The following is a 15813-nucleotide window of genomic DNA, read 5'->3' as shown; positions in this document are numbered from 1 at the left end:
TTCAATTTCCAGTACTAATGGAAACACTGGGTGTTTCCTTAAGACACCTGCTGTCCCTGTTCACCTAGCAGTATGTAGGTACTTGGGTGTTAGCCGACTGGTGTGGGTCACATCCTGGGGACACAATTAACCTCAGTTGCCCGAAATTCTCTGCATAACCAGGGGCTTTCTAAATAGGTCACTGATGCCAGCTAGGTCTATATAAGTTGTATCATGTACTACATGTAGAAGTAAAGATTATTATTATTATTATTAAATCCATGCACTTTGTGGAGAAACCATCTTCACACTTCCTGTACTGTAATCCTGTAATACAGTGCTCATATATTTTGTTTTTTTTTCAATTATTTTAATCTTTCACAGGATTTCATCCTTCATGGTTATTAAATAACCATGAATCAATACTATATTGGAAAAGATAAACAACTATTTACAGAAAAGGTAACATAGCAATGTAAAAGGCTATGAGATATTTAAATATGAATAACACCATTTGATTCATATTCAAATTCTTTATTTCCATATGGTACATAGTTTGTGGTATAAACCTTGGTAATTAATTAACACCAACAAATTGGTTTCAAGACATGAGCAAACACTAGGACATATTTATTAGAATACACAATACACAAATAACCCGCACATAAAAGAGAGAAGCTTACGACGACGTTTCGGTCCGACTTGGACCATTTACAAAGTCACACTAACCATAAGTGGAGCAGGACGGCTATATATAGGCAGGAAGAGGTGGTGGTGGTAGTAGTAGTAGTAGTACAAGAATGGTATATAATACCGACAAGATGAAATTAAGACACATGGTCCTTGGACCTCGATCTCTGTGTGTTAGAAGTGATCAAGGTCCAGTGACTGACACAGTTTTTAATAAATTTGTCCTAGTGTTCACTCACATGTCTTTTTAGTACATACATAGTTTGTACAAAAAATGGATGACATATAATACTGCACATGGAAAGCCCCTGGTTATGCAGAGCATTCCAGGCAGCTAAAACCTAACCTAAGATTAAAAGGACAAACACTTTACATACATATATGTATATAAAGATAAACGTACACCAAATAAAATTAATTCATTGAATATGATTCAAATGCTTTGCATAACTTGGGGTTTCTATACAGTAGTTTATACATGCCAATTACCATAATTGTATAATTTGTACAGTGCACCACTTTCATATTCATATATATTTTATTTGGACATGATACATAGTTGTACAAGAATTGTAGTAGTTGGGTGTACATGCCAAAAGCCCCTTGTATGCAGAGTATTATGGGCAGCCTTAAAATTAACTTAAAATTAACAAGTAATGAAAGGTTTAGTGGTAAAATTACCATAAACAATTTACAATTTACAGAAATAAAGTTGTTTAAGAACATATGGTATCTGACATTATGAAAAAATTAATTAGATTACAGTTCAGCCAAATAACTTCTTGGGTAAATTTTTTACAACATTAGATGACAGTGCACTAACTTAGATTCTAGATGCAATGACCATTCCAAAATTACATAATAAAGGTATAATTACAAAAAGAGATGAGGGCAAATGATTTGACTACAGGCACACACTGCCTGCTTCATCTCAGTCTACAATTGGGTAAGACTTAAAATTTCTTAGTTTGTCAGGTAAGTTCTCTCACACCCTTGGTCCTTTGATTTGCCTAGAATTTTTGCCGATGTTCAGTCGAACACGAGGGATATCAAAGAGAGGTACTACAGTACGTATTTGCTTCTGGTATGGTGCCTATGGGCTCTGTTAACAGTTTTCTACTTCCATGGATAATCTGAATGCCTTATAACCCCTGGCTCTGTATGACCCCTGTGGGTTTAGCAATTCCCTTGAATGTAATAATAATCTGTACCAATATAGTTTTGAATTAACCCTTTATCGGGCAAGTGGCCATAAAATTAGAAATTCAAACTGAACTCCCTATGGTGGATAGAGTAACTCAATACAAAGTCAATGAGCCTATATAAATGGATTTCTGATGGTTAGTTTTCAAGCAATTGCTAATATCCGAAGTCCGAAAATTTTCGCACTTGCCCGACAAAGGGAGTAAAAATCTGAATGTTGCAAACTTGCAATTGTTAATAAAACACCCAATAACTATTTTTTAAATTTATTATACAAACAGACAATATCAAAAACATAAATGGAACTTGTATCAAAACAGTTTGTATGTATTAGAAAAATATAAAAATGAAACAAATAGCAGCATGGACACATTGCAAAGCGATAAAACTTTCAAGTCCCATATTCCTGAGATTCATGAGGAAGACCAATTATTCTATATTGCTAATTGATGGTATGGTAGTCGCTGAAGCAATTTCTATTACTCTTTATGCACAGATTTACTTTGCATACAGAACACTGGAATGAGGATGTTACCAATTTCTTCGAGTTGCTGCAATACTTGCAAGTAAGCGGCTTTTTCCCTGCCACTGGCAAGTGGTTTAGAGTTCTGTCAAGCCTAACACTGTCATCAGGCCTTTCTGCACATTGACCCTTCACAGCTTTCACAATGCTGACACCATTGGAAGTACATGGTGAATTACTTGGTGAAGGTCTTGTAGATGTAATTAGGATGCTGCCTCTAACGTTTTGTCCTTTAGACCTTGCAGTGACGGAGATATCATTCCTGAAATACTTCAGTGGAATGCACTTGGTATTTAGTGCTTGAGAATCATGGCAGTAAAGCAGCCATGCATTCACAACAGCAAGATCAAGAACATAGGCAAACATCCGCATGTACCAACGTTTTGATTTCATTGGTGTTCTGTACAGATGCACCAACTTGTTACTTTTGTCAATACCTCCCATGTTTGCATTATAGTTCTTGATGACTGCAGGGCACTGTAAGTGGTCTTTGTTCTTTGTAGCCTTGTTATATCTTTCAACAAGACTCATAGGATTGACCCCAACATCACTTGTCACTAAAGTCACAACTTTGTTGTCCTTCCATCGTACAACAAGGACACCATTATTGTTTTTGAAGCTAAAAGTGCCCCTGTCCACAGTGTTCCTTTCCATGACTCAAGAAATCGTAATGACACGATTGCAAATAAACCATACCCCCGGCCGGGATTGAACCCGCGGTCATAGAGTCTCAAAACTCCAGCCCGTCGCGTTAGCCACTAGACCAGCTAGCCACAATAAGATTCATCCAACTAGGTATATTTCTACACCATACCTAGTTGGATGAATCTTATTGTGGCTAGCTGGTCTAGTGGCTAACGCGACGGGCTGGAGTTTTGAGACTCTATGACCGCGGGTTCAATCTCGGCCGGGGGTATGGTTCCTTTCCATTTGTTTGACAGGCATCAGATCTGGCTTACCACATCTATTTTCATGTACTGTTCCAGTGTATCTGCAGTTATACTTATCTCTTAGTAGCTTGACCAAAGGTAGACTTGAAAAGAAATTGTCAGCATAGATTGTTGATGTGTTGGTCTTGTTCATAGTTGCTGCAAGTACCAGAACAATCTTTGTACTTATTGGAAGTTTAGTTTCTTCCTGTGGAAGCTTTATGGGATGGCTGTCAAAAGTTGGTGTGCCTTGATGCATGAGTATATCATGTATGATTCCATCTTCACTTGCACGACAAAAAAGTTTGAAACCCCACTTATATGGTTTGGTTTTGATGTACTGCCTTAGGTTTCCAGCAGTTTCACCCTTGAAACCAACCATGACTTCATCAATAGATTGCTTGGGTGTAGCTGGAACTTTCAAGCAAGCATTAGTTAGTGCAGTGTAAAGAGGCCTTACTTTGTGGAATCTGTCATTATCCTTTTGTGTGTTGTCATTGAAATGAATAGTACGTCTAAGTAACCTAAACCTCTTAGACCCCATGACTTCTGCAACCTGGGTGATCCTAAATGCACTTTTCCAATAGTCTTCGAGTGATGGTAATGGAACAATACCCATGAACAACAAAATACCTATGAACCTCATGATCTCTTCAGAATCTGTTAAAAAATTATTATTTATGTTTTTTTGCTTGGAATACAAATTTGTTTGATATACTATGTTATCTACCATGTCTAGAGTAAAGAAAATACGAAAATACTCATATGGAGACCTAATTACAAGAGGCTTTTCATGTTCATATGCCGGCAAAGGATCATTTTTGATGTCAACATGAGACCACTGAGATGAAGCTTGAAGAGCAATATCTTCATATCTTCCTCATCAGGGTACTCCTCAATCGTAATACCTTTCTTTTTCTTCACTAATTTCTGCTTTTTGGCTGGCCTTTCTTCCTCCTCATCATCACTTGACACCTCTGCATCCGGTGGCAAGTATTTATCACCACTATCCAGCAATTCTGGGTCATCTACCTCTGGTTCTGAGTCACTGTCATCCAAAATGCAGACATATTTCGACCTGGTGCTGGAGGGCTCCCCATAAAACAATTTCTCATTGATCTGGAAGGACAATAAAAACCTTCTGTATAGATCCAGACCACTACAGAATTCATATATGCAATAGAATTTCTTTTATAAATATTTATTTTACTGAAATTGTAGTATGTCACTTCTCGGGCAGGTACGAAAAATTTCATACTTCCTTTGCTGCACTTTTTTCAACTGCATGCTACACTCACATTATGCTTCACACGGACTTTATGTATATATCAAAATATGCCTAAACTATTCATGTATGCACTAAACACAACAATCAGTACTTACCGACATTGTAGAAGGTAAAATCCAAGAGTATATTAGTGACACTGGATGGAAAAAAACCCACTCTGGGCAACGCCAAGCCACAAGTGTTTATGTTTTGATCTCTCAACCAATGGGAAGGCGGCAAACGCCATCATCACTTAGCTGAAGCGACTCAGGGAAGGCTTGTGATTGGTTAGAATTAAAGAACAGGAATCCAAATGCGCGGCGCGTGTAGGATGACACGCGTAAAGGTGCACGTGTTTAAGTAAGAAAATTTTTGGACCTGCGCGATAAAGGGTCTTAGTCCGCCCGAAATGCCTAGTCATGCTAGGTGTGATAGTGGCCCTCTCTGTAATCAGTATTTTATAATATGTAAACCACACATTGTAATCTCTATAGAGAATAAACTTGATTTGATAATAACAATAATGCAGTTTTCTAGGAATTGTTAGTTCAACATCAGCATTACAAAGCAACATTCTAAACAGTAATAAGGATGAATTACATTTATGTTTAGTAGGATAAACATCCCTCGTCCAGCTTCAAGGAACATCCTTTGAGGGCTGTGATATGAAGAAATATTTAAAGACTAGTTTAACAAATAACATTCAATAGATCATTATGCAACACAATAGTTAGAAATACACAAGTAACAAAATACGCAGTGTAAAGTAGATAAAATATAAATAATGAGCAAACGCTACAACATATTTATTAGAAAACGTTTTGGTCCTGGGGTCTTGATCATAATTACTCCCATTATTAGTATTCTCCAGTGCTTTATGACCACCTCCCCTCAGGGAAGGTTCCTTGATGTTGGTGAGGGGCTCTTGATTTAGGGAATTGGATCTGTGCTCCAGTTCCCCGAATTAAGCCTGAATGCCTTCCACATCCCTCCCAGGCGCTATATAATCCTACGGGTTTAGCGCTTCCCCTTGATTATTATAATAATAATAATAATAATTTATGACCACCTTGTGGGTTTAGCTATTAGTTGTCATTATAATAATAATAATTATTCCTGAAGTGGCACCTTGAAATTTTGTCATCTGAAAGACCACTAACAAAATCATCATCATCATCATCATCATCATCATCATCATCATCATCATCATCATCTTTTTCTTCTTAAAGCGCTGTATGACCCAGGTGGGTTTAGCGCTTAGTTTTGATTATATAATTATTATTATTATTTATTTTTTTTTTTATTATCACACCGGCCGATTCCCACCAAGGCAGGGTGGCCCGAAAAAGAAAAACTTTCACCATCATTCACTCCATCACTGTCTTGCCAGAAGGGTGCTTTACACTACAGTTTTTAAACTGCAACATTAACATTATTATTATTATTATTATTATTAATTATTTCCTACATCTTTTATATTCTTAACAACAGTCTTCACCACTGTGGATATAATTCTTATTTTATTTTCTTTTACTCATAAAATTCTGGTATATACAGACTATGGAAGATGATAGAGCTCGTGATCTAAGGAACTGGAGCCACCCTCCTTTTCCAAGGATCAAACCTGATTACCTCCCCATTTACCAGGCGCTGTGTATGGCCCCTATGTATACCTGTGTAAACTATCGCTTCCCCATCTAACTACTGTAATAAGTTATTCATAGCCCATGAGAATCAGTGTTGCTGTGGCGGTGGTGGGGTGAGGACGTTGCTGTCTCTCTCACTATGTTCAGTCTCTTCAGAAACATCTATTGGTTGGTAGAGTTTCCTGAATACTTCCCCACAGGCGCTGTATAATCCGTACGGGTTTAGCGCTTCCCCCATGATTATAATATTGGTTAGTATTATAATTGAAGAGACGTTCACGGCTTTTTTTTTCCATTTTGTTATATATGTTGGTGAAGAGCTTTTGTTCCGGGGAACTGAAAATGATTTTGTTTCAGGGAATGGAAGTTGCTTTTGTTCCAAGGAGCAGTGCTGTATGACCTTGGTTGTTTAGCGCTTAGTTTTGATTGTAATAAATTGTTCCAGGGAATTAAATCTACTTTTGTTCCAGGGAATTAAATCTACTTTTGTTCCAGGGAATTGAATCTACTTTTGTTCCAGGGAATTGAATCTACTTTTGTTCCAGGGAATTAAATCTACTTTTGTTCCAGGGAATTGAATCTACTTTTGTTCCAGGGAATTGAATCTACTTTTGTTCCAGGGAATTAAATCTACTTTCGTTCCAGGGAATTGAATCTACTTTTGTTCCAGGGAATTAAATCTACTTTTGTTCCAGAGAATTAAATCTACTTTTGTTCCAGGGAATTGAATGTACTTTTGTTCCAGGGAATTAAATCTACTTTTGTTCCAGGGAATTGAATCTACTTTTGTTCCAGGGAATTAAATCTACTTTTATTCCAGGGACCCCTCAAGGAAGGTTCCTTGATGTTGGTGAGGGGCTCTTGATTTAGGGAATTGGATCTGTGCTCCAGTTCCCCGAATTAAGCCTGAATGCCTTCCACATCCCCCCCCCCCCAGGCGCTGTATAATCCTCCGGGTTTAGCGCTTCCCCCTTGATTATAATAATAATAATAATATTCCAGGGAATTAAATCTACTTTTGTTCCAGGGAATTAAATCTACTTTTGTTCCAGGGAATTAAATTACTTTTCCAGGGAATTAAATCTACTTTTGTTCCAGGGAATTTAATCTACTTTTGTTCCAGGGAATTTAATCTACTTTTGTTCCAGGGAATTGAACCTACTTTTGTTCCAGGGAATTGAACCTACTTTTGTTCCAGGGAATTGAACCTACTTTTGTTCCAGGGAATTGAACCTACTTTTGTTCCAGGGAATTTAAGTTGCTTTTGTTCCAAGGAATCGAAACTACTTTCCTTGGATCAAACCTGATCACCAGATCACTTACTGGACCCAAGGAGGTGTGTTTTAATTAAGGTCTGTTAAAGGCTCTTGAAACACGGAATTGGAGCAACCCTCCACTTCCTTGGATCAAATAGGATAGCCATCCATCCCCAAGGCGCTGTATGGCCCTACTGGTTTGGCGCTTAACCATAATAATAGGCACTAGTTTACTGCTGCTACTTGGTCGATTTCTTCCATTAATTATTGTTTGAATTGCCAAGTAATAAATTAACTCAACATTAAGATAATCTTGTGTTGTGCAAATTATTATTATAAAAAAAGAAGCGCTAAATCACAAGGGCTATACAGCGCTGTGTGCAAATGATAAAAAATGTAACCAAACTTAACATAATTCATCTAATCTAACTTAATATGCCGTAACATAACTTAACCTAACCTCTGCCACCTAGGAGCTATGATTCGACCCTTGCAACCACATTAGGTGAGTATTTGTGGGACAGTTCTCCAGTTCCCCGAATTAAGCCTGAATGCCTTCCACATCCCTCCCAGGCGCTGTATAATCCTCCTGGTTTAGCGCTTCCCCCTTGATTTTAATAATAATTGTGCGACAGTTGGGAATTTTTATTGTGGAAATGTTTCGCTAGTCAGTGACTTCTTCAGTCCAGTATACCTGGAGTTTACCTGGAGAGAGTTCCGGGGGTCAACGCCCCCGCGGCCCGGTCTGTGACCAGGCCTCCTGGTGGATCAGAGCCTGATCAACAAGGCTGTTGCTGCTGGCTGCACGCAAACCAACGTACGAGCCACAGCCCGGCTGGTCAGGAACACACACAGAGAAGGATGGAAGATGAGTTTGAAGGAATCAATCCCTCGGTCTGGAGTTGATGTTCAGTCAATCTGGTTTACCTGGAGAGAGTTCCGGGGGTCAATGCCCCCACGGCCTGTTCTGTGACCAGGCCTCCTGGTGGATCAGAGCCTGATCAACCAGGCTGTTACTGCTGGCTGCACGCAATCCAACGCACGAGCCACAGCCCAGCTGGTCAGGTACCGACTTTAGGTGCTTGTCCAGTGCCTGCTTGAAGACTGCCAGGGGTCAGGGACCAGGCCACGGGGGCGTTGACTCCTGAAACACGCTCCAGGTATACATCTACATATTTAAAGCTCCCATGCAGTGCTGTATGACCCTGGTAGGTTTAGTGCTTCCTTTTTGATAAAGCTTCTCTCTAGGGAATTGGATTTGTGCTTCAGTTCCCTGAATTGAGTCTGAATACCTTCCATCCCCCTCCCCACAGGCACTGTATAATCCTACGGGTTTAGCGCTCCCCTATGATTATAAAACTACCCAAAGTTCTCACACCAGTGACACTACTTGGGAGTTTGCTCCAATTTGCAACTGTTTTGCAAAATAAGCCCAGTGAGGAGCAGGGATGCAGTGGGCACAATAAGGAACATTGTATCAACATTTGTGGCCCCAGACTATTCAACATCTTACCAGAAGATATCAGAAACACAGCTGGAACAAGTGTAGAAATCTTCAAGACTAAAGTGGATAAGTATCTTCACCAGGTGCCAGATCAACCAGGCTGTGATAGATATGTGGGGCAGCAGGCCTCCAGCAGCAACAGCCTGGTTGACCAGGCAAGCACCAACTAGCCTACCCCATGGCCGGGCTTCGAGAGTAGTATGAGACTAAACTCATCAGAGGTATATCAAAGGTAACCAGTACATATATGTATTTCTCTGTATCCTTTCTGAATCTAAATTTGTCCCACTTGAATCCATTACTGAATCGGTAATTTATATGTTTTCTGTATATTATTTATTTAGTGTCCTGTAGAAATTGCTGACCTAGAAAATGTACAGAGAACCTTCACAGCGCGCATAACGGAGATAAAACACCTCAATTACTGGGAGCGCTTGAGGTTCCTAAACCTGTATTCCCTGGAACGCAGACAGGAGAGATACATGATTATATACACCTGGAAAATCCTAGAGGGACTAGTACCAAACTTGCACACGAAAATCACTTGCTACGAAAGCAAAAGACTTGGCAGACGATGCAACATCCCCCCAATGAAAAGCAGGGGTGTAACTAGCACGTTAAGAGACCATACAATAAGTGTCAGGGGCCTGAGACTGTTCAACTGCCTCCCAGCAGTGGTGGCCCGGTGGCCTGGTGGCTAAAGCTCCCGCTTCACACATGGAGGGCCCGGGTTCGATTCCCGGCGGGTGGAAACATTCGACACGTTTCCTTACACCTGTTGTCCTGTTCACCTAGCAGCAAATAGGTACCTGGGTGTTAGTCGACTGGTGTGGGTCGCATCCTGGGGGACAAGATTAAGGACCCCAATGGAAATAAGTTAGACAGTCCTCGATGACGCACTGACTTTCTTGGGTTATCCTGGGTGGCTAACCCTCCGGGGTTAAAAATCCGAATGAAATCTTATCTTATCTTAAGGGGGATTACCAACAGACCCCTGGCAGTCTTCAAGCTGGCACTGGACAAGCACCTAAAGTCCGTTCCTGACCAGCCGGGCTGTGGCTCATACGTTGGTTTGCATGCAGCCAGCAGTAACAGCCTGGTTGATCAGGCTCTGATCCACCAGGAGGCCTGGTCACAGACCGGACCGCGGGGGCGTTGACCCCCGGAACTCTCTCCAGGTAAACTCCAGGTAGCTGGATTGCTAGTACACTCAGCTCACATATTGAGGTTCGTGGTTCAGTCCCCAGCACAGGTAGAAACATTAGGGCATATTTCCTTAAGGTACCTGCTGTCCATGTTCACCTGTCAGTAAAATAGGTACTACCTGGGTGTTAGTTGATTAGTGTGGGGTGCATCCTGGGGGACAAAATTGACTTAATTTTCCCAAAATACTTTGCATAACAAGGGGCTCTCTATTTAGTAGTATGTCATCGATGTCAGCTAGGCCTGTATATGTTATATATGTACTTGTAGAAATAAAGATTTATTATTATTATTATATGTACCTTTATTTGTTCCTGTTTTCCATTTGTACACTTAAATCGTATTTCCCATAATTCTACTTCAGCTTCATCGTCCTTCTCAATATAATTTCCAGTGCATTTATGTCCATTCTGTAATATGGAGACCAGAAGTGAGCAGCATACTCTAAATGAGGCCTTACCAAATGATACTTTGTAAGTTGAAATACTTCCATTATTTATACATCTTGATAAGTAAAAAATTCTGTTTGCTTTATTGCACATACTTATATGCTGTAATCTTGTCTTTAAATTAATGCTAACCAGAACTCTTAACTTTCTTTTTATAGCATCCAGTTTGAGTAAGATCTACATTTTTTAGCTTATACAATAGGGATAATAAATATGCACATACTGAAAGAGGTCACAGAGAAAATGGGACTACTCACCTTAACCTGCTGTTTTAAATACTGCGTATAATACTGAAATTTGTACATACAGCAGTAGCCTGGAACCAACCTGCTGTATAAACAGGGCCCGCCTATATGTGGTCCTCACTGAAACTAGTATTTTGTAGGGTTACTCTTCCTCTTGATACACTCCTTAAGTCTCCTAGGCACTGATAAGGCAAACATATAGAGGCTATGAAAGTCAATAACCTCCCACACCTGCTTAATGGCACTCAAGATTGCAGGGTGAAAGGACACGTCCATGTCGTGAAGATTATGCTTAATAAGTTTGTCATCAATAAAGAATTGGGCATGTTTCCATACACCTGTTGCCTCCTGTTCACTTAGTATTAAGTAGGTAACTGGGTGTTAACAAACTGCTGACAGTTGCTTCCAGGGGCAAGTTAGTTAGTTTAATATGTTTATTATGCACCCCATACCCATCCTGTGGGCGGTAGTCAAAAGATTACAGAGGTACATAATTGGTCCAGGGACTGGACTCCAAAGTTTTGATAGCTGAGCAAGTTACAGAGGTAATGAACTCACAATTTACAAAGGTAATGAACTCCAGGTAAGTCTGGTCACAATCATGACAAGTTACAAAGGTATTTACAGATTACAGAGGTACAGGGGCAAGAAGATCAAATACCTCGGTAATAATAATAATAATAATAATAATAATAATAATACACATATCAGTAATAATTTTATTTCAGATCATTATACATATATACCTCATCTCCCACAACATACTCAACCCCTGTCAATTTGGGTTCAGACCTAATAAAAATACTAATGATGCTATTATACACATGCTAGAACATATCTACACTACAATAGAGAAAAAAGAAGTCACACTGGGGATCTTCATTGACTTACGTAAAGCTTTTGATACAGTTGACCACAGCCGGGCTGTGGCTCGTACGTTGGTTTGCGTGCAGCCAGCAGCAACAGCCTGGTTGATCAGGCTCTGATCCACCAGGAGGCCTGGTCACAGACCGGGCCGCGGGGGTGTTGACCCCCGGAACACTCTCCAGGTAAACTCCAGGTAATAGCAACATATATGTACATTACCTAGGATAACCCCAAAAAAGTGACTTGTTTCCATTGGGGTCCTTGTAATAACTAATTATTTAAACAATAAAAGGAGATATACTAGGAATAAGGAGTTATTTACATTAATATTAAAGAGGATCTCATCACAGTAATAGGCACCTGTGTGTTAGCTATACCAGAAATCACTTTCCTTCCTTTGTGTAGCTACATTCATTAGGTACCTTTTGGCTTTTTTCTTTAACTGGTTCATGCTATGGCAGGCTTTAACATGTGCAGGCAGTCTGTTCCACTTCTTTATAAAATGTGTTTGAAACCTGACCACTGGCTGTGGGTACTACAAAGAGTTCAGTGCACTATCCACTGTGCTGTATTATGCCATCCTAATGAGATTCATCCCAAAATAAAAACAATTACATAGGTGTATTACATGAAATTACTCTAATATAAAAATTTACCAACTCCAGGATACAGGATTTCTCTAGAAGTGAAGCATCTTGACTGAATTAAGACTGCAAATCTGGTATATATTTAATAGCAATATGCATCGTTTTATTAATGTATAACCTATGACCCTATAAAACTGTTTTTAATTGCATTACCTAACAGAATAATCCATTCTCTTGAATACACAGTAACTCATCTAATGACCCTATGAACTGTTTCTGCACTACAAATCACTGATTTTATTCGATTTGACCAGATTAATAAACTGTACGACTACATATAGTAAATTGATCATTTTGTTATACATTGTAATACTACAAATTTGTGCAACTATAATGCTTCAAAATGTTCAAATTTCATTGTTTAAAATACTCGATTGTACTTCATATTGTAAATTGTTTACTATAATTTTTACCATTGTATCTATTATTGCTGTCTACCAACCTACTACCTATTTTCTGTTTCACAGTCATCTGGCAGGACGGTAGTACTTCCCTGGGTGGAAGTACTACCGTCCTGCCAGATGACTGTGAAACAGAAACCTGTAACTGTTTTGCATGATGGTAGGATTGCTGGTGTCTTTTTCTGTCTCATAAACATGCTAGATAACAGGGATATCTTGCTACTCCAACTTACACTTTGGTCACACTTCACAGACATGCACATGCGTATATATATACATACATCTAGGTTTTTCTCCTTTTTCTACATAGCTCTTGTTCTTCTTTATTTCTTCTATTGTCCATGGGGAAGTGGAAAAGAATCTTTCCTCCGTAAGCCATGCGTGTCGTATGAGGCGACTAAAATGCCGGGAGCAATGGGCTAGTAACCCCTTCTCTTGTAGACATTTACTAAAAAAGAGAAGAAAAACTTTATAAAACTGGTATGCTTGAATGTGTGTGGATGTAGTGCAGATGACAAGAAACAGATGATTGCTGATGTTATGAATGAAAAGAAGTTGGATGTCCTGGCCCTAAGCGAAACAAAGCTGAAGGGGGTAGGGGAGTTTCGGTGGGGGGAAATAAATGGGATTAAATCTGGAGTATCTGAGAGTGTTAGAGCAAAGGAAGGGGTAGCAGTAATGTTGAATGATCAGTTATGGAAGGAGAAAAGAGAATATGAATGTGTAAATGCAAGAATTATGTGGATTAAAGTAAAGGTTGGATGCGAGAAATGGGTCATAATAAGCGTGTATGCACCTGGAGAAGAGAGGAATGCAGAGGAGAGAGAGAGATTTTGGGAGATGTTAAGTGAATGTATAGGAGCCTTTGAACCAAGTGAGAGAGTAATTGTGGTAGGGGACCTGAATGTTAAAGTAGGAGAAACTTTTAGAGAGGGTGTGGTAGGTAAGTTTGGGGTGCCAGGTGTAAATGATAATGGGAGCCCTTTGATTGAACTTTGTATAGAAAGGGGTTTAGTTATAGGTAATACATATTTTAAGAAAAAGAGGATAAATAAGTATACAAGATATGATGTAGGGCGAAATGACAGTAGTTTGTTGGATTATGTATTGGTAGATAAAAGACTGTTGAGTAGACTTCAGGATGTACATGTTTATAGAGGGGCCACAGATATATCAGATCACTTTCTAGTTGTAGCTACACTGAGAGTAAAAGGTAGATGGGATACAAGGAGAATAGAAGCATCAGGGAAGAGAGAGGTGAAGGTTTATAAACTAAAAGAGGAGGCAGTTAGGGAAAGATATAAACAGCTATTGGAGGATAGATGGGCTAATGAGAGCATAGGCAATGGGGTCGAAGAGGTATGGGGTAGGTTTAAAAATGTAGTGTTAGTGTTCAGCAGAAGTTTGTGGTTACAGGAAAGTGGGTGCGGGAGGGAAGAGGAGCGATTGGTGGAATGATGTAAAGAGAGTAGTAAGGGAGAAAAAGTTTGCATATGAGAAGTTTTTACAAAGTAGAAGTGATGCAAGGAGGGAAGAGTATATGGAGAAAAAGAGAGAGGTTAAGAGAGTGGTGAAGCAATGTAAAAAGAGAGCAAATGAGAGAGTGGGTGAGATGTTATCAACAAATTTTGTTGAAAATAAGAAAAAGTTTTGGAGTGAGATTAACAAGTTAAGGAAGCCTAGAGAACAAATGGATTTGTCAGTTAAAAATAGGAGAGGAGAGTTATTAAATGGAGAGTTAGAGGTATTGGGAAGATGGAGGGAATATTTTGAGGAATTGTTAAATGTTGATGAAGATAGGGAAGCTGTGATTTCGTGTATAGGGCAAGGAGGAATAACATCTTGTAGGAGTGAGGAAGAGCCAGTTGTGAGTGTGGGGGAAGTTCGTGTGGCAGTAGGTAAAATGAAAGGGGGTAAGGCAGCCGGGATTGATGGGATAAAGATAGAAATGTTAAAAGCAGGTGGGGATATAGTTTTGGAGTGGTTGGTGCAATTATTTAATAAATGTATGGAAGAGGGTAAGGTACCTAGGGATTGGCAGAGAGCATGCATAGTTCCTTTGTATAAAGGCAAAGGGGACAAAAGAGTGCAAAAATTATAGGGGGATAAGTCTGTTGAGTATACCTGGTAAAGTGTATGGTAGAGTTATTATTGAAAGAATTAAAAGTAAGACGGAGAATAGGATAGCAGATGAACAAGGAGGCTTTAGAAAAGGTAGGGGGTGTGTGGACCAGGTGTTTACAGTGAAACATATAAGTGAACAGTATTTAGATAAGGCTAAAGAGGTCTTTGTGGCATTTATGGATTTGGAAAAGGCGTATGACAGGGTGGATAGGGGGGCAATGTGGCAGATGTTGCAGGTGTATGGTGTAGGATGTAGGTTACTGAAAGCAGTGAAGAGTTTTTACGAGGATAGTGAGGCTCAAGTTAGAGTACATAGGAAAGAGGGAAATTATTTCCCAGTAAAAGTAGGCCTTAAACAGGGATGTGTGATGTCACTGTGGTTGTTTAATATATTTATAGATGGGGTTGTAAGAGAAGTAAATGCGAGGGTCTTGACAAGAGGCATGGAGTTAAAAGATAAAGAATCACACATAAAGTGGGAGTTGTCACAGTTGCTCTTTGCTGATGACACTGTACTTTTGGGAGATTCTGAAGAGAAGTTGCAGAGATTGGTGGATGAATTTGGTAGGGTGTGCAAGAGAAGAAAATTAAAAGTGAATACAGGAAAGAGTAAGGTTATGAGGATAACAAAAATATTAGGTGATGAAAGATTGGATATCAGATTGGAGGGAGAGAGTATGGAGGAGGTGAATGTATTCAGATATTTGAGAGTGGACGTGTCAGCAGATGGGTCTATGAAGGATGAGGTGAATCATAGAATTGATGAGGGGAAAAGGGTGAGTGGTGCACTTAGGAGTCTGTGGAGACAAAGAACTTTGTCCTTGGAGGCAAAGAGGGGAATGTATGAGAGTATAGTTTTACCAACACTCTTATATGGGTG

General features: G+C 39.5%; 1 protein-coding gene and 1 long non-coding RNA gene across 5 annotated transcripts in view; one reads left to right on the top strand and one right to left on the bottom strand.

Annotated features, from left to right (window-relative positions):
• Positions 1 to 3302: 3302 nt before the first annotated feature.
• LOC138853142 (uncharacterized) lies at positions 3303 to 5408 on the bottom strand. The gene is made up of 2 exons (XM_070088125.1): positions 4708 to 5408; positions 3303 to 4443 (listed from the first exon to the last, which is right to left on the bottom strand). The coding sequence occupies exons 1-2, from the start codon at positions 4711 to 4713 to the stop codon at positions 4102 to 4104; spliced, it is 348 nt and encodes a 115-aa protein (XP_069944226.1). The 5' UTR covers positions 4714 to 5408; the 3' UTR covers positions 3303 to 4101.
• An 841-nt stretch (positions 5409 to 6249) lies between these two features.
• Positions 6250 to 15813, top strand: part of LOC138853111 (uncharacterized) — a 37007-nt gene continuing 27443 nt past the window's right edge. For 3 of the 4 annotated variants that reach the window (XR_011392342.1, XR_011392340.1, XR_011392343.1), the window contains exon 1: positions 6250 to 6405. This is a non-coding gene — a long non-coding RNA (uncharacterized lncRNA). Of the gene's footprint in view, positions 6489 to 15813 lie in introns of all 4 variants that reach the window. The other variant, XR_011392341.1, reaches the window with a different exon arrangement.

Source organism: Cherax quadricarinatus, chromosome 23 (assembly GCF_038502225.1).
Source record: "Cherax quadricarinatus isolate ZL_2023a chromosome 23, ASM3850222v1, whole genome shotgun sequence".
In the NCBI taxonomy this organism is placed as follows: domain Eukaryota; kingdom Metazoa; phylum Arthropoda; class Malacostraca; order Decapoda; family Parastacidae; genus Cherax; species Cherax quadricarinatus.
This window is presented reverse-complemented; position numbering and strand designations above follow the sequence as displayed.